Here is a 20,409-nt window from a genome sequence, read left to right as displayed (position 1 = left end):
ATTCATTGAGCATATACTATGTGTCTTGGAGATCCTACATATACTTGTGTCTTAGAAAACAATATGACCATAAAAAATTAGGAAGTTGTCTAGCTTTTTGTGCTTATTAACATGTACCCCAACATTAAGCTATTACACAGATTTGCCTGGCTTGTACACAAGGAAGCCCAGAACTAATTTCCAATTGTTTCCAAATTTAAAGAAGAATATAATGAAATCATTTAGTACAGCAATTCTGGTTTGTTTTTGTCTTTCTGACCCTTGCAATGCAGATATCTATTGGTAACATAAAGGTTCAAACAGTACATCTGCAGCCAAAGAAAATCGAACCACTTTGCACTGAAGTTTCCAAAAATATAAAGCTCTAATTAGAAGCAAGCAATACCACCACTGGACAGACAGGTCACAACACTGCGTTCACAGGATGCATCCCCCACTCACTGTCGTAGGCCCTAAGTCCTACCCCTAAATTTTAATACTTTCGGTTCCATATACGTTGTAACCTTCTCTATAGGTTGCTAAATTCTGGGTATTCTGCGAGGAAGTTGGGTTAAAAGTCTGTGCACTCTTTGCCACCTTCATTCTCTTCGCTTCTGCCCTGGACTTGTAACAGAACTCTATCAAAGCCACCAGCATTGCCAAGCCCAAGCCGCCAACCAGAATGTAGAAGACGCCTGCTACGTTGCTCAGGCTCAAGGCACTCGTCTTGTCCTGGGGGGGGATAAAGATACTTCAGTTAACTGTGGAAATGTCACATCCAAAAGGTAAAAGAACATATGAAATCCAAACAGCCAATTAAAGTAAATGCTTAATTTAAACTGAAATTATTTATAAATCACTGATGTAGGTTTATAGATTAAACATAAAGCTTATAGCTCTCAGAAGTGAAATTATGATGATTACCAATAAATTGTATATAATTACATTAAGTAAAATTTGTAACATTTTATTATTGCTAAAAAACGCAATAAAAACCACTACTCTTAGCCATATTTAAGCATTTAAATATTTACATAGGGTGACAGTAGTGGGCTTATTATTAAATTGGAGGAGGACATATTTAAATTGAATTGCATAGGAAAGGGGACCTCTTTTGGCTTTTCTTCCTTTAAAACATACTTTTAATATTGGCAATTTCTCTTGAATAGCTATAGCTGCACATTTCCTACTTAAGGAATTAAGTTTCTTAAGCTACCAGTTTCACATTTTGTTTATCATTACTTTACCAAATATAAGCAAATAATGTGCTAGGATACACATCATTTATTCTTTTAGTTACACCTCTATGGGAAATCTCATGAAAAAATGTCACTTTTTCATATTATATACTGTTTAGGAATATTACATGCTTAGCATTCAGGTAACTTTTACTTTTTAGATTACTTCTAAAAATGAACATATTACCATGGTCAATTGAGAAGTTACGTATGGACAAATTTTTAATTACTTTGATTCAAAACTATAATTCCACTTCCACTTAAAAATGTTTAATCAGTTAATACTTTAGACATACTACTCTCAAGAGTTTCAGTACACATAATAACATAATAATTCCAGCAGTAGTCACGACTATGGTTGGAAGATACTGCAATTACAAGAATAATTCAGAATTTTTTCATAAATTGTAAGCATACTTATATAACTTTATACCAAAAAACATTTTGATAGATGACCTGATACAGGTTTGGTGGCCATCATCTTCTTAGAGAAGTTTTGTCAGACTGCTGCATAGTTTGATTACAACAGTGTTTAAATCAACAGATGCACTATAATCACTGTTCACTCAGTCATAATGTCAGTTGATGGGGCCAGAAGTTTTAGGGTGACTTCATCTTTAAATAAACACTCATCAGTTTTTATGTTTCTTTGACTTTGTATCGGGTTTTGATACAACTATATTTGCCTTTTTTTTTTTTTTTTCCTGGCCAAGTTTGCCTCATTCCACTCTGGTTCAAAGTTAGACAGAAATGATTAAAATGCAGAGATAAGCCTGAAAAGCGATCAGTTAACCTATGTCTTTAAACTAATTGTGCACTTAGATTTTATTCAGTCACTGGTTTAATATCAGAATAACCAATAATTTGTTTTATTTCCAGAAGAAGATATAGGGAGAAAAAGGTGCTACTAAATATGGTTTTCAGGTATTGTTCCTATATGCTATTTACCTATGTAGGTATTTAGATTCACTGATAAACTTGTTACTGTTTTTTTTTTTTAAGGAAAAGAAAACTTATATTACTTTCCTTTGTGTCCAACAGAATTAGGCCTACAGATCCCATCATTGTTGTAAAAACAATTCATGGATAGGAGATCTTAGAAATAACATTATTTTTCATAAACACTGAGTTACTAAAATAATTTCAACTGGGAGAAGAGAACTAGAAAGTTCACTCTGTTTATCGGTCAGCACAGAAATATAATAGGGCCTCTTCAAACTAAAGTGGAATGATTGGCAGGAGAGTGACAAAAGACTGAACTTCAGAAAAAGCATTTATGTAATATTTAGGTTCTTTTTCTGGATGACTATAATCAATTTCCCATTTCTTGTTTTAAGAATGCCTCAGTTCTTGAAATAATAGATCTCATGGTCTTTGACCAAAAAAAAACAAAAACTTAACCAAGAAAATTACTTTAATTAGTGGTACGTAAATTTGAGGGTAATAGAAGGAATTTTATTATTTTATGTATTTTTGCAGTTAATTTAAATCTATTTAAAAGTCTTAATATTGGGGAGCAGGTTGCAGTCCCTGTGTTTGATATTTATGATGCTGACTTCTAATTAATTAGGCAGTGGCTGAGAGCATAGAAAAACGTTCAGTTTTCATGATTATTTCCAAATATGTTTGACAATCGCTCCCGTTTACTGCTTTGTGAACACAAGAGGAGGCCCCGAACTGCAGCGACTGACCTTGCTTCCAGAGTCCTTGGGTCCACATTCACCTTTATCGTACCACCATTTGTTTTTCAGCTTGTCTAAGACGCCTGCCTCACTGAGTTTCAAAACGGCAAGGTTTACAGGAGTTCTTCACGTGGAAAATAACATAAATAACATTATATATGTTATTTTATGTTATTCAAGTAAAACTACATTAGAATCGCATGGCAAAGTGACAGAGCAGAGGCCACAGTAGGTGCTATGTCTTGTACTGTAGGCCCAGGTTTAGAATCAGACATAAAACTGGGGCCTGCTCCATCGCTTTAGGTAACAGGCACATACTGCTAGGGAGGATTTTTAAATAAAATGTATGCAATTACTGTGAATCCAAAACTATTGGCCTGGGTTGGGTTTCTTGAGCATTCTCAATTTTCCCCCACATAAATGTGTGAGTCATTCAAATTACACAAACTTCTTTATTTCCCTCTTTCAAAATTCATGGAAGTGGCTGCAGGTTGATAGACTTAAACAGAAGCTGGATAGAACTGATTTCAGCTCTAGTATTCATTTTTATTCAGTTAATGGGATTTCACTTTCATTTTCATTCATATAAAAGAATGTCTGTAGTATCCCTCATTAACTGACTCCTTAACCTCTGTCAACCAAGACCTAATTGAATGACAAGGTGAGTCCGGTTTGACAGCCCAAGGGTGCCTCATGCAAGGGAAGTTCCTCATAAGACAAATGTAGAAATAATTATTTTAAAGTAAAGCCCATGCTGATAATATCACCAGAAGCAATTTTCATCTATCTTGAGTCTACCATATTAATCTACTCGGAGTAAAAGGTGAAGTGATTATAATTACTCTACAAATTCTTATCAACAAGTAAATGATACATTAGGGGTAACTGTGATTTTTCTGAATAGACAAATGGCTCTACTACAAAGTCCCTCCTTTAATTCTGATCACTATTTACTCCAGTACTGAATATTGTATAAGGAATCTCATGAAGGAAGATGTCAGTTATCTTTTAGCCTCAGTATTTTGAGGACACTAAGAATTTGTCCTGTTTTTATTCCCACTGTTTATTGCAAAGCTAGAAGGATGGATGGCAAGCAGTAACATCTAGGATCTTTAGCTATTTTTGCTTTTGTGGTCTGTGAGTTTTTTGCTAGAGACTTGTGTTTCTCTGGATTTTTCTAAGTACCAACATTATTTATTCTGATTATATTGCCTCTGGCTCACTTATTTTAGGAAATGTAGACTGCATTTGGGGAATCACAGCCTGTGACTATTTAATTACAAAGGGATTTATCGCATATATCTAGCTATACAATTAGGTAATGTATTAATAACGAGAGTGATAATAATACCTAACATTTATTGAGAACTTACTAGTTACCAGGCACCGTTAAAAGCATTTTACGTATTTGCTACCTTTACTCTAACTTTACAAACAAAATCAAGGCACAGAGAGCTAACCCATGTGGTTAAACAGCTAGTCAGAAGATGAATCAAGATTTTTGATATTCTGATTTTGCAGCCTAAGCAATTAAAAATATAACAGAAGATTCAAGAAATGGGGTTTCTGGTTAACTGAATTTCCTTGATAACAGTTAAACTAACACCATTTTTCCACACTGATGGTATTTGAAAACAATATCTAACATGTTTTTATTTTTGCTTATATGACTTCTGAAAACAATTTAAATTTGGGATCAATGTTATAAAATCTTAATTTGGGTCGGCGCCATAGCTCAACAGGCTAATCCTCCACCTTGCGGCGCCGGCACACCGGGTTCTAGTCCCAGTCAGGGAGCTGGATTCTGTCCCGGTTGCCCCTCTTTCAGGCCAGCTCTCTGCTGTGGCCAGGGAGTGCAGTGGAGGATGGCCCAAGTCCTTGGGCCCTGCACCTGCATGGGAGACCAGGAGAAGCACCTGGCTCCTGCCTTTGGATCAGCGTGGTGTGCCGGCCACAGCGCGCCGGCCGCGGTGGCCATTGGAGGGTGAACCGATGGCAAAAGGAAGACCTTTCTCTCTGTCTCTCTCTCTCACTGTCCACTCTGCCTGTCCAAAAAAAAAAAAAAAAAAAAATTGTAATTCGGCTTGGATTCATTGATCTATAAGAAGTAATAGGCATTGTCATGATACTATTAAAATATTTCGTGTATTAAAAGCCCAAATGAGCCATGATTCAACACTTTCTATTAAAAGCTAAGATCGAGGGTGGAGTGGGTGGTAATTAGACAACACAGTTTGTCTAGGTTTTACCTTCCTTACCACTTACTCCAGCCTGAATTTTTGAAGTGATTGTTACAAAACCATGCCTGGAGATTGGTTGGTGAAAGGTGAACCCCTTGATAGTGCAATCTACAGCTCATTCATCTTTGTAAAATAGTATTTGCCAGTCAAATAGTATTTGAGAGTAGATGCTCCAAAAATTGTGGTGTTTAAATTATTTTCAATCAACCCAGAGCAAGCTACTGAACTGACGCTGGTGAGTTCCCAGGCTAGCTTACAAAGACATTAACAAATGCAGAGGTAAATTGTATTAGCCTGTATCCTGCTTCTTGAATGGGGTGGGCTGGGAGGTGAGGACTGAAGAGCTGAAAGGACAAAGATGACTGAAGTTTCTTCTAGAAAAGAACAGTTGAAGGAAAACGGAGTTAAATGAAGACTGCCTTTGTTTTAAATCTTTTTCTTAAGGTAATACTTTCTCACTCTCTGTGGCTTCTTTGCTTCTTCTGCCCTTCACACTGTGGCCTGGTTTTAGAGAGTAAGTTGAAACTGGCATTTAGAAAATAAGATATTATCAATCATACTTAATGTTCAATGATGGAGTGTCAAGCATTGGACAAAGAATTCTTTCCTGGGAGAGTCCCTTCCAAGGCTGAGCATCCCTTAGTGATTTTTGTTTATTACACTTTTTCTTTTCTACTTTTTTTTGCTTATGAATGCACCTTTTTCATATTACTCCCTTTATTTTTACATATTTTTTCATGACTGTGGTGAAGAGAAGTAAGTCATTTGTAACTATAAGACATATTAAAGTGAGAAATGGCCTGTATTCTTCACTGTCAAGTTAAAAACCAGGAAATTATGGAATCACATATTATCTGGCAATCACACCTATAATATGATTTTATATGAATACAGCATATGCCTCCATAAATGTCCATATTTTAATATACATAGAGAATAGCAAACTACATAGAAAATATTGATAATTTTTTAGATTATTTTTTGAATTCTGGATGTTTGATGGCTACAGCTATTGCCACAATTTCCAACAGGAACCAAGATTAAACAACTCATCTAAAAATTGACATAAATTTGTGCATGATTTGTCCTTAGACTAAGCCATATTACATTAATCAAAGATGAAAATACATTTTAGATATTACAATTGGTATTTTTAAATTGGGTCATTGTCAACTAGCACATGTCTGTTATTTTACTTACATGAATGAGTATGAATTTCTTCACATCTATTTTAAAAAACACATTGCAGTAATATCAATGTTATTAAAGAAGTGAGCTTTCAAGCAAATTAACTTACACAGCATCAATTGTGCCTTTACTCTTAAACTTATTTAAATGTAGGACTCTTACCCTCATATTTTTGTTAAGTTTTACATTTCAGTGAAGTCTCTTGGGCCAAATCCTGCCTGATCAGAACATCCTACTGCTGGGAGTGGCTGGCAGATGAGGATTCCGATGTGTGGAAGCAGAGTGGCTCTGGAAGCTGTCATGGGGAATCTAACTGGTTTGGTTGTTGCTTATATGGAATCATAAGCTCCTTAAAGGAAGGAACAGTGGATAAATATCTTTTCTCCACAGGTACTTGCACATTGCCTAGGTAAAGCCAAAGTTTATTTAAATTTGCTGAAAGGAGATGTCAACTCCAGTTACAGACCCGTGACTGACAGGTTTTTGTCTCCTCACAGGAATCTTTGCATGTGTGGTGCAAGTTTCCATTTTTCCTCCTTCATTGGATGAATCACTGTTGGGGAAGTTAGTGTCCTCCTAACTCCATATTCCAAATTAGAGAGGCTAGGCATTCAGCATGCTTGTGCTGAGTTCACTGTGTATTTTCCCTCTACACTAAAATCAGCAGCATTTGTCTCTTGTGTTTTGGCTTTATGCATACCAAAGGCTTTGGAGCTGCCCGCATTCTTCAATTCAGTATTTTCCTCCTTATTCTACCTCTTTTGAGGTCAATCAGGCCAAATGAGGTAAGTATAAGGAGAAAATCAGTCATCTGAAGAAGGTACAAAATGAAAAATGAAAAAGCAACAACTGCCTCCTGGTAATTTACTTTGATGTAAGTTGGGTCAGGCTGTTTAAAATATGACCTTTTGTTACAAATCCAGAGTAGGGCATTATTAACATTTAGATTACAACAACCTATTCTCTTGGTGATAAACCTTACATCAACACACAGCCTACTGTTTTTGTTTGTTTGTTTTTTTTTTCCTGAGGGGAAACAGAACAAACGGTGATTTCACTTGGGGAAACATTTTACATCAATCTTTAATTATATTTTGGAAAACTACTTGTCAAAATTTGAGATAACGTTTTAATTTTATAGTTCACATGTGATTAAAACTAATGTACAATATACCTAATAATTAAACAGCTTGCTTTTGGTAACCTTAATGTTAGATCCTCATTTATTCTTTTGGACAACAAATATTTAAGAGTGTCCATCATGTACCAAACAATGTGTTGGATACAAGCTGATTAAATCTGACTGAATTATCTAATCCTTCTTTTAAATAAATTAAAATGATTTTTATTATATAAATTATTTCCAGTATACATATATTTCTGTTTTGTTTGCTTCTTTTTATCTGGAAGAAGCCTATAATGTAGACTAAAATGGGATTTCATTATTTTATTTGTGGAAAGTTTTATTTGTAAATCACTGGTCTACTTCTCATATTTGATATGAAAATAAATTTATACAAAATATTTCTAATGAAATAAACCATCTTTAACTATCTTTTGCTATAATGAGACATTTCTAATTTCTAATTTGCATTGGGGAATGCTAGATTATGTAAACTTGGATAATTTTATACATTTGCTTACGTATTTATATAAACTATCAGAAAATTCTAAAAGTTGAGGCTCCAAAAGATAGAAAAAGTTGGTACTCCCTAAAATGGCACCCCAGAACGGAGGCAAAGTTCCTATGAGTAGTCTTTGAAAAGTTCATGGAAACCTTGTATTCTCTTTCAATTCCATTTTACACAAACTTTTTTGAAGTCCTCTCAAATTTCCTCTTCATGAAAAAGGGCTGCTTATTCGATAGGAATACACATATGAGCTCCATTTCCAAGATTTTTAAATTGGGGTTGGAGCAAGCTGGTGGCAGCTGTTCTGGCCTGTGTAGGGAGAGTGGCTAAGTGAGAGCATTTTTAGACCAATCAACAATCTGCAACTAAGCAGGATTTCTCTTTGGGGACAATTTTCTAAATCTGAAAACAAAGCAAAAGTGTATACTTTAAATTTTTCATCATTCTTACATAGAAACTGAAGTTAACAATTAGAATTTTCCTGTCATTGGATTTTTTTTAATGAAGTCTGCAAACAATGATATACAACAGGATGGATTCTTGGATGCTAATTACTACATTCTACTAATGGAATATCTTTTTGTTTTTTCCTTCGTCTATTCTTAACAATTGAATAAAAGCATTATTTTGTGAAGCTGGAAATAAGACACAGATGAAATGAAGAAAAAACAGTTGCTCTTGTTTTTGCAGCCTTTTCATTTCATTATTTGATTAATTTATGGAGGGCAAAAGATATCTAGGTTAAAAGACTATCTTTGATTTGTTGTTTAATAGAAACCTGATAGTTTTCAATGGAGAAAACGTTCCAGCAGACATTCTAAATAAGTCTTGACATTGCCAGGTTATTGCTGCTTCTTAAGAATGTTTGGTAGAAGTTCTGGCCAAGTAATAGTAAAAAAAACAAGACAGACTTACCCTCTCTGTCTCTCTCCGGTCTAAATTTCTCTTCCAGAAACTTGCACCCCTTTCAGCTTTCCGAAATAGAGGTTCACAGCCTCTTCAAAGCAGAAATTTTCACTGGCTGTTTTCATTAGAATTGTTACCATGGCTTCAAGTTGTTAACAGTTGCAAATATTTTTGCTTTGACAGTAATTGCATACTTAAGTTTGTGAAGGGACTGAATTAGCCATTTAACTGGTAGTAGTAGAACCAAATCTTAAGTCTCCCAGCAGATGCACCTATTACTTTACATACTGTTTACCCGCTTTTGGTGACATTGAGGCTAACCTTGGAGTCACCTCCCCCGCTGCCACATTCTCCTTTGTCGTACCACCATTTGTTTTTCAATTTGTCCAAGAGGCCTTGTTCATTCAGTTTTAAAACTGCGAGGTTAACAGCATTTCTTGAAACGATAAAACATATTTTGTAAGAAACTGTACAGCTGTTAAGATGTTAGAAGGAATGAGGACTTAAGCTCGTTTATAAGCTTCTCCCAGACGCTAAATAAACCTCTCATTTTGCCATCCTGCAGTCTCTTCCACTGGAGTCCAAACCAAAGGCAATTGTAACTAATTTCAAATGTATTAAACATGCAGTATTTGGTACTGTTCATTTTCACACTCTGTTTATTGTCACATAACTTGTCACCAACCAGTCACACAGATTTTTTTTTTTTTTTTGCAAAGCAGTAATAAACTTGAATTTCCAAGTAACTGAGAAAGAATTGTGTTTTGAATTTCTTTGTCTCTAAGAATGGCAAAGAACCCAAAGAGAACAAAATGAAAATTCACTTCCATAAGGAAAAACAAAATGGCATAAAAAAAACCCCAACAAATCAGCCACTAATTTTCGTGGACTGATTCCCTGCTAATCAAGAGTATAGCTTGATTGTTACTCCCTTTATTATTTGTGTGGGTTTCCTTTGTTCATTTAGTTAGTCTTGAAATCTGTGATTACCAGGTTGGTTCATTCTCATGTGCTGAAAGATATAGGATAGTAAAGAGATAGTAGCAGCTCCTACAGGTAAGTTCCTACATCTAAATTTTGTGTTGATTCTTACAGGCATTGGATGCTATTTAGAAATTAGGAATGCATATCCAATTTGATTATCTAAATTAAGTCATTAAACCCCAGGAAGTCATGCTGCATGTGATGCAGACTGCAAGTACTCTAGATTAGATTTTCTCCATGTTATTTCTATAGGGGAAAAGGAGAAGCATATTCTAATTATTTTCTAAGAGGATTTAAAAAATGTCATGGACTTTTGCTTCCCAAGCATTTGATTTCTTCCCTGCTTTCAAGTTAGTTTTTCAACGACTCACTAATTTTTTCAAGAGGTTTTTCCAGCAGTTAATGAAGCTTCTGTTAAATCTAAGGAATGGTTTATAAATTGAGGGAATTTGGGTACAGTTTGTGGTATGCTCTTTGAGAAACACTGAGTTTGCTGATTTCTTAATGCCAAAGGAATTATAGATAAACTGAAGCAAAATAGCCATATTAAAACAGTATAATTAGCAAGGGAAATGTCACTTAGCTAACAAAAAGCATTATATAATTTACCACTAAGTTGTGGTTTACAGTAGTTATTCTCTTAAAATGTGCTCGTATTTCAAGTAAACAATTTTCTTTTCCACAGTTGTTATGGTCTGATCCGCTTGGAGAGTAAACACTTCTTTTAAGTAGACCCACACTTTGAGAGCATTAACTCTTTTATGAGTTACTTCTAATTAAATAGCTAGCTTTTTCCACATTGCCTTGTAAGTGCCACATTAGTGGTGTAAAAGTTAATATATTTCCTAAAGGGAACAATATTAGGTTATCAGCTTTTATCACCAAAAGGACCAGACTAAAAAATAGAAACAAATAAATCCTCAATGAATATAAATAATTTAAGCATTCTATTGAAAGAAATGAATTATTTAATTTTGTTTCCACAATAAACTAAATAAATTTAGCTTTTAATGAACTAAAACTGACTACTAAAATTTTCTATTTTGGAGATAATTATTTTTATAATTCACTTTATTTTAGCTTCAAGATTTCATAGTGTTTTTTTTTTTTAACAAGTGGTATACCAATTATTTTATATGTTGGTTTAGACCATTCCTTTGATAAACCAAAACCATTTCATGAGAGGGTTATTTAACAGGGTTACGAGTATTAGCCATACCCAAAGACAGTTTCACAGCACAATAGAAAACAAAAAGCAAAATAAAGGTATGGATAAGGAAAAAAAGCTTTATGTTGAGTAAATTGAATCAAGCTTTCTACAAAATTATTCTAAGACATTGTCCTACTAATATCATCTAATAGGCCATGTAAAAACAGTTTAGTTTCACACTGCTATCCATATATGTGTCTCTCTATGTATTTGTCTTATATTATGCATCTGGTCAATAGATAAATCACTGCCCAGTTCACAATCCACATGTCTTCCAGAAGCTTGTTCCTCCATTAAGACCACTTAATAGCATCATAATGCAACATAGAAGACACTTTGTAATTGATACTTGAAGTGAAGTCTTTAGTATTTCAAGATTTCTTTGCATGTTAAAAAGCCTTGTTATTTTTTACAATTGTCTGACAATTCCTTATATAGTACGTGTAAGTCCAAAGCCTCCTCAGACTGCAATTCAAGTGCAGCATAAACCACTTATCTAATGACCATTTGGTCATGTGTTCTATTTTACAGAGTGAATTACTTTTACATGGTATTATTAATAAGAATTGCAAAATGTCTTTAAAATATATGTATACTACTAGGTTAAAAATATTTTTTATCCAATCATAAAGAAAAAGAAACCTGAAGGAGTGATACTAACAGAGCTAAGCAAGTCATTAAGTCAGGGCAATAGGGGACTTGGGAAGCAGATTCTTGATGGAGTGCATTTTATTATTGCACTGGAATCCCCTTCACATATTTCAGACATTGACTTCATAAGCAATGTAAGAAACTGATATTGGTTGTAAGGAGTATTCTTACCCCGATTAAGCATTAGGGGAGATAAGCAGTGATCTCCCAAGCAGATAAGAGGGAAGAAAAATGTTGTGGGCCACTTTTTACATTAATTATTCCACTCATTGCATTAAATAAATTTCTAAAAAATAAAGTCAACTGAAATGAACTCTTTTTCCATTAAAAAATCAAAGTGGGGGGGGGGGGAGAAACAACAGTGAGTGATCATATTCTTGCTGGCTGTGTAAAGAACATTGGAGAACCCAGATGTGTTGACAATGGACTCTGACAGACTGCAATACTACCCAGGAAACATACTTATTAGTTCTTGCCTCTCATGCCTTTGGAGAACACCAGCCAAGAAAAACCTCTCTCCAAAGAGTTGTTTTCCTAGTGGTGAGATGAGAGGGAACTTGATTTAGGGCTAAAACCTAAATGCTCACCTGGTAAAATTCTAGGACCTCTGGAAACTTCCAGGGATATTTACTCCCAGAATTTCCTTCAATCACGTTTAATATGAAGAAAATAAATACTTCATTGCATTAGCACCCAGTGCCCATGTTTACTAACAAAACTCTTGTTGAAATGCCACATAAAACAAAAGTTCTAGAGACTAACATATGTCAACTTTTTTCATTTATTAATTGTGGGTAAGCTAACTTAGAGAAAAGTAAATTTTTCTTATAAAAAGCATGATTAATACAGGCTAAACCATTTACCTCTTATCCCCTAACCTTGCATACATGATTTATCATCTACTTCTATAGATTTGGATATGCTTTTGTGCTTTACTTTATGTCTTACTTGTTATATTTACTGCTAAACCATATTTCTTGTAGTCTAATTTCTCTGTTGTTAAGATATTGTTATAAATGATGTCTATCTAAGTAAATGGGTCAAATTTTAAAAGCTTAAGTTCAGTAAAGTTTTGTATTTTTATGATTTCCTAGATTTGTGGATGTTATAAAGGACTAATGATACAAACCTTTAGATTTAGTCAACATCTGCACACATGATATGCAGGCCAAGTAAAATTTGCAGAAATAATTTGCAATGTTGCTTTTAGTTTGATTAAAACAAATTATATTCCATTGCACTTAACTGGATGAATATTATATGTCAGTAGTGTATGAAGCTAATACAATGTATTTGTTTTAACTGCTGAGTAATGGGGCTAGTGCATTACTATCCTCATAAAAAAGTATCCATTAGTTATATACACTTGAAAAATTCTACTCAGTTGTAAACTTGTGCTGTCTTTATTGGGATACTCTTCATACCATGCTCCTTATAAAAATGTATATGCATACGTAAATATATAATATGTCAATATATAATACGTAAATATATGTGTATATATATAAAATGTGTAAAATATGTATCAGGTGTAAAATGTCCAGAATATTTACCTGAATAGGTGGATTTTTAAATTGTCCTCAATAAATTCTATTTTCTAAAAACATAAAAATTGTGTGAACTAAGACTAAATTGTGTAAAGAAACAAGAAAATTCCTTTAAAATTAGCAAAAAACCTTGACAGGTAATTTATACTTTTGATGTTAAATACTTTGGATGTTAAATGAAAAAAATAAATAATATGCACATTCATTTGGATCTTGATCTGAGAATAAGCTATGTATATTTAATATAAATGAATATAAAACACAATAAGTCACTATGGAACGATTATAAATAATTTGGGTTCCATTTTGTTCTTTATGTTCCCCCATCAATTCAAAATTCCCTATAACATACAATGATACTTTGCTAATTAGCAACAAACGAAAAATCTTTCTCAATTATTGTATAATATAAATGTCTTACAGAGTTGCTAATTCAGGGGGCTAGATCTGTGGCACAGTAGGTTCAGCCACCATCTGCAATGCCAGAATCCCATATGGGCAACAGTTGATGTCCCGCCTGCTCCACTTCTGATCCAACTCCCTGTTAATGTGCCTGGGAAAGCAGCAAAAGATGGCCCAAGTATTTGGGTCCCTGCCTCTCACATGGGAGACCAAGAAGAAGTTCCAGACTTTGTCCTGGCCCAGTCCTGGCTGTTGCGGCCATTTGAAGAGTGAACCAACTGATGGAAGATAGATCTCTCTCTCTCTCTTTATGACTCTGCCTTTCATATAAATAAATAAATCTTTAAACAATTGTTTATTAAATCCAAAATATATATTCTATGTTGGATGAAATACAATTTGAGGAAGAGGCAGAATCTAGAAGTTATTCTTAGGGATCAGAGAGACATCATTGTTTCTAATTATTTGGATTGCTTTGGTCCATTTGGTTTTGTCCTTTGGTCACAGGCTGGAGAACATGTGCTGTATTTGGCTTCTACACAGGTTCTGTCTTACTTGAGGGGAACAGGTCAGGCAGAGAAGTATGAGTAATGCATCAATTAGAAGGTCTAACTCATCAGATAGAATTTGCAGGAAGTTTATAGAACTCTCATTGGTCTAGAGAGGAGACTTACTGTTTCACACATATTTACATAGATAAGGTGAGTCTTTTTCCCTAGACTGCATTAAATAAATGTGACTGTGAATAATCTTGAGTCCTCTTAAATGGTACATTTTTAAAGAAAAGTTTGGGGTCGGCGCTGTGGCTCACTAGGCTAATCCTCCGCCTTGCGGCACTGGCACACCAGGTTCTAGTAGGTTGGGGCACCGATCCTGTCCCGGTTGCCCCTCTTCCAGGCCAGCTCTCTGCTATGGCCCGGGAAGGCAGTGGAGGATGGCCCAAGTCCTTGGGCCCTGCACCCCATGGGAGACCAGGATAAGCACCTGGCTCCTGCCATCGGATCAGTGCGGTGCGCTGGCCGCAGCGCGCCTACCGCTGCGGCCATTGGAGGGTGAACCAACGGCAAAAAGGAAGACCTTTCTGTCTGTCTCTCTCTCACTGTCCACTCTGCCTGTAGAAAATAAAAAAAATTAAAAAATTTTAAAAAATTTTAAAAAAAAAGAAAAGTTTGTATATAGCTTTGTGTTTTTTTAAAAAAGGATTCCATTGCTGGCAACTATGTTGTTTTTCAAACAAGTACTAGAGATCTTAAGAAAAGTCATTTTTGGATTTTTTTGCAGGAATACAAAAAATATTATTTGTTTTTAATCTTCCACAATACCACATATTTACTATATCATTTTCATAGAATCAAGCAAATTCCAGATTGGAAAATTCATTTGCTTTAAACTTTATGATATCATCCTAATAAATAATATTTTCATGAAAAACAAGAAATAACTCTCATTCCATTATTCAGTGATAGCTGCATTGTCAGTATTGTCACAAGAGCTGCAAGCATGAAAGCTTGTTCCACCTAAGATGAGATAGGTAGAGAGGAACAAATATCATAGGGGATTTGCTTTTTGTAATTTAGTTAATGTCTTCCCAGATAATGGTGAATAGAGTACATTAGCAGAAAGCAACAAGAATTTACAACAAACTCCAGAACTTTGTGTAAAGCCAATTAATAATCTGCTGAGAAAAATACTTATTTTACCAATCAGAAAAATACGAAAAGTAAATAAAAATCAATAGGCTGTCAAATTATAAAGAGTTCAGAGCTGAATTTGTCTGATTCTAAAGAAAGATATTTGCATTCATGGTTCTACCTTCTATCTGCTCCTTAGGCCTGGAAGAGTAACCAGTTCTCAGCATTATCAATGCTCCACTAAGTTTTCAATTTAACTTGTAGCCATGCTATTACTTTTCTTTCTAAATTATTCCTTCCAGTAGACAAGCACAAGGCTCTTTTTGCTCCACTGGATTTGAGCACTCATTTCCAGAGGCAGAATTTGGGCTAAATTGCTCTCTCTCTTTATATATGTAAAAGTTTTTGGAAAAGGTATTAAGTTTTCACTCCATTTTGCTAATGCAATTGTAAGATTTGCATAAAATGGCACTAGTGATCGATAACAATATCAAACTTTGAAGGGAAAAATTTTCTGTAAGTGGAGAGAAATTCAGATACAGCATGATTCATAATGAGAATCTGAAAACCCCTTTGATGGATTTAGTGTCTTTGCTTCAGGATTTGGATGGCACGCATGCTATTAAGTTGGTATGGAGCTCTATATTTCATATCTCAAGTGAGCAAGGAGAACTGAATAAATTAACTATGTACTGAACTAGCTTCCACTAATTGTCTCTAAGTTGCATCTTTGGAAATTCCATGACAAATTCCTACTTGTGAACTGGGTCTGAGGAATGTGATTCTTTGAAGAAGTATTGTAATTTTCCTGAGGATATCTGCCAATAATTGTTAAAGCATGAAAAATGTAATTATTTTTTAATGTTAAGTGTTTTTTAGGTAATACAAATACTTCAGGCAATTTAGTTTTATTATTTTATCAATTTTAGATCATAGACAAGAATTTTCTAACCTGTTTTGGATAATAGACCTCTTTTAGAAGCCAATAAAAATTACAGTTACTTTTTCAGGAAAAAGGCGCAAATACACAAAATTACAGATTGGCAAATAATTTCTGTGGATTCTTAGACCTTGGAGGGGCAAACATGAACATGGATTAAAAAACATTTGTTCTAGATTCTACACTTATTTTAAAATTAATTACTGATTATTTTAAGTATATTCATTAAAGGTAAGAGAAATGAAAACATTTCTGAAGGCATGATGGCTCCAGAATTTTCATAGAGAACTCTTAAGTTTGTGAATTGATGAGAAGAGACTTCCAAGATACTAGCTTCAATGTGTGACCATTCTGCAAACACATCCTGGGTAAAATCTTTTTGAAAGCCATGTAAAATCAATAAAGAAGTTATCTAAATAGTCAAAAGATATTATTATTATTATTATTATTATATAATACTATATTGGGGAAATATCAATTATTCATATTAAATAAATTATTTAATTTCTATGTGGTGACCTTTTTAGGTGAAATTCCTGCTCTAAGCCACCTCCTTGTTGTTGTCACTATCACTGATCAAGTCATATAAAAGTGAGCCTTGTTTCAAGATGAGACCACAGCTACCTAGACTGTGAAGTTCTTTAGTTTATGTGGTATCTATGAATTATTATTCACAGTTACTATTCTCAAGTATAATTTCAAAAATACAGGAACTGGTTGCCATCATGTTCCCAGCCTGTGAACTGTGCAACAATGCGGGCCTGTCAAGCAGATGCCTTGGGGGGACCATCAGGCATTTGGAGGACTCAGCCCCATCCCTGACTGGATTCCTGCATCATCTGGACCATGAGGCTTATTCTCCTTCTACCAGTTCCAGAATTCTACACCATTCCATGGATCGTGTTTACTTTTCCATCGTTTGTTAGCTTCTAAAGATGTTTACTGATTGCTTTAAAAGTAAAGCATCTTAGAATGTTTCAGTCAAAACGTGGGTTAGAAATCACCTTAAATCTTCTCCTTTTCCAGATGTGGTCACTGGGCCTAATGAAAGTTAGGTGACTTGTCCATCAAGCCCAGCTGGCAGCAGGTCTTCTGCCTTCTGGTCCAGTGCTCTTTCCCATAGTGCTATGATACACTTCACTTCCTTTCAGTCCCTTTCCTGAATAGTTAAAAGTGTTATTCATCCCTCCTATGTTGTTTTTCCCAAGAAGTTTGTCAAGTCTGGCAGGGATTACCCCTCATTAAGCTTTGTGAGCCATCCCACTCATATATTACCTGTTTAAGTCAGTTGGCAACTTCTATTCTCTCATGCTAAATACCCCTTGAGTTGAGATAAAATTTGAAAGTCAGGTGGTCTTGTTAACTGAATGGATAGTTTCCAAATATCCAAGAATGAAGTGCAGTAGATAGTTTTCTTCAAAAAGCAATATCAATAATGTATATGCTGTCTTGATTTACCTAGATGGTGATATTTATTTTCTCTCAAGGTGATGGATTTCTACTTTAATATACATGGAATTCTTAATGATTTTAGCTTTAATATTTTAAGGTATATGATCTTGAATCCCCAACAAGTTCCAGAATAGCATATCAGAAACTTTTACATAGAAATAACAGAACTGTGAAAACAAATTATAAAATAACAAGACTCCACCACAAAAACTCAATCTCATCCTTGAATTTTCTTTTCCTTTAACAAATTACCCATAAATAACTTTTTCTGAATAATGTCTCCCAAGTTTATATTTTCGTTTCTATTCTACTGGCATCACATCAGTTAAAGTCTTTATCTCCAGAGGACAGATTCACTGGCTATCACCCTGTTCTTTGCTACTCAGAGTAACCTTGCTTCTTGCTGGTTTATAGAGCATGGCAGGAGCCTTCTTGATTCACGACTGCCTCCGAGACATCATTCTAACTTTTCTGACATTCAAGGCTGAAATCACATCAACTCACTTTACACTTTTAAAAGTGAAATTTCATTATATTTTACTGTGGTAGACATTGTGTCAAGATGTTAATATTCTCTGTGAACTCTGTTAAAATTCTTATTGAGGACTACTCTGAATTTTGTGAAAGAAGAAAGTAAGGCCTAAAGTTGCCAGGCCAGTGAATGGTAAAGGTGGATGTGCAGTTAGGCCTGCGTTAGACCTGCAGTTGGACTCAGTTAGACCTGAGTCGGTCTAACACTGATGTCTATTCTCTTAACCACTACAGTACCAAAGATATTTTATTCGCAACTGACTGCAAACTCATGAGAGAAAATTCACTTGGAGTTCCTTTTTTCACCTCATCTTGGCCTTGGTGAATTTCTTATTTTCCAGTAATCTTTCACTCATTTATTCATTCAAATAATATTTATAAACCTGAAAAACTCGAACCTTTTTAATGAGGTCTTTCCCAGATTCTCCAAATCCTATTTATCTCCTGCTTCTGCAAGTATAACATCTCCTATCTGAAGCGCTCATATTTGCTTTGAGTTATATGACACTTTACAAAGTTATCTGTATATAGCTTTTTTCCCATCTTGGAAGTTATCAACTATGTCTTATGATAATTTTTATTATTCTCAGTCCTAACACAGAGAGAGAAATATAGTTGCTATGTGGTAACTACATGTAGTATTGACATCACAGTGAATTAGTTTGAGTGCTATTTTATAAGCAATGCATTCTAGTGAAAAAAATAGCATGCTTTAGCTATGAACCAAACAGAAATGCCATGAAGTGCGTTTTAAAACAAAATAAAACAAATAGTTCAAAAATATTAAATGTTGGTAAGAGGGATATAAAATATTGATACTGGATATCGTTATGAATAATGACAGGCAAAATTAGGTTCATTGTATGAATAATATAATCTCGGAAGGTATTTCCATGAGATCATAGATGGTTAAAATAAAGGGGTCACCAATTCTCTTTGTATAGCCAGACAAGGAAAGAACACTAAATGAAAAAAAAAAGTTCAACTTTGTTGTTAATATCAAGGAAAATATATTCCTAACTAAACTTAAAGATGAAAATCCCAGACAATGAGGTTTTTATAGGTCAATCTTAAACAAATTAAATTTAACAAGTAAGACTTATTGCCTTTAGATATATTTCTTGTTACTGAATTTGTAATTCAGCTCAATTAGAAAGTAAAAATCACATTTATTTTCATCAGGTACTAAATGTCAACTCTATGGTTTAATTTGATTTATTTACCATATATGTTAATAGGCATTCAACTGATTTGATAGGTTTAGTTAAACTTCATACACAAATACTTCAGATTTACCATTGAATGCTTGAAAGTAAAAAAAAATCACAGCTTCAAATTTCTTCTCGTATTCAAGGTTTCAAGTTCTTTAGCAGTAGGCCAATATTTGGATGTTACTTTTATGATCTTATTTCACCTATCTTATCTTTTAGCATGCATTTTGGTTAGGTAGAAGAACAGTACAAATAGAAAAAGGAACTTAATTGATAAAAAAAAATAGTGCTTCTTATGGAAGTAGGAATAATAAACTAATAGTGCTTATAGAAATATAGATTACAAGCTCCATCAAAGTTCAATACTACATAGGGAGCTCATAACCAGGAGACCATACGGCTTTTCTGTTATCCTGAAAATGGCTGATGCCTAAGAATTCTAAGCTCTTAGATCTCTATAAAGGTTTTAAGTTTATGAATTCTAAGACATAAAGCTGCTTATCTTTGAGAGCAACAGGGCTCATAATACTTCAAAACCTGTATTCTACAGTTCATTTATTTTATTAAACAACTCAGAAAAAAAGTTTAAATTTTTAAAACAATCTCACCAATGTATGCTTCTGTTGGTATTAATGCTAAAACATATCATATTGTCTTTCAGTTACATGTTCTTTATCAGAAGTTCAGTATGTCTTATGCTACCAATTTGGATACTTCTGTGAGGTATTTTTAATATGCCTAATAAATTGAGTGACATTAATAGAAAAATCAATACTTTTCACTTTGCTAAGCAACAAAACTAAAAAAAAAAGTTAGCTTCTCAATTTTAAGTTATCCAAAGGGCTAAGTAATCATAGAACTACCACCAAGTCTCTCCATTATTGACATCACAATTAAATATTTCATAAGAATTCAAAGTATATAGCAAATCTTCTGACATAACTAATGTGTATGTAGATATCAAATTCTAAGTAGTACTAACATAA

The 20,409-nt window shown here is 34.2% G+C and overlaps 1 protein-coding gene across 4 annotated transcripts in view; it reads right to left on the bottom strand.

Annotated features, from left to right (window-relative positions):
* GRIA4 (glutamate ionotropic receptor AMPA type subunit 4) overlaps window positions 1–20,409 on the bottom strand; it is a 389,167-nt gene that overhangs the window by 6,146 nt on the left and 362,612 nt on the right. Inside the window, exons 14-15 of one of the 4 annotated variants that reach the window (XM_062198338.1) lie at window positions 9,186–9,300; window positions 577–711 (exon numbers count right to left, since the gene is read on the bottom strand). In XM_062198338.1, the coding sequence (XP_062054322.1) occupies window positions 577–711; window positions 9,186–9,300 (250 nt within the window). Of the gene's footprint in view, window positions 1–465; window positions 712–2,908; window positions 3,024–9,185; window positions 9,301–20,409 lie in introns of those variants that run through there. The other 3 variants (XM_062198335.1, XM_062198337.1, XM_062198336.1) reach the window with 3 other exon arrangements.

This window comes from Lepus europaeus, chromosome 7 (genome assembly GCF_033115175.1).
Source record: "Lepus europaeus isolate LE1 chromosome 7, mLepTim1.pri, whole genome shotgun sequence".
Classification (NCBI taxonomy): domain Eukaryota; kingdom Metazoa; phylum Chordata; class Mammalia; order Lagomorpha; family Leporidae; genus Lepus; species Lepus europaeus.
This window is presented reverse-complemented; position numbering and strand designations above follow the sequence as displayed.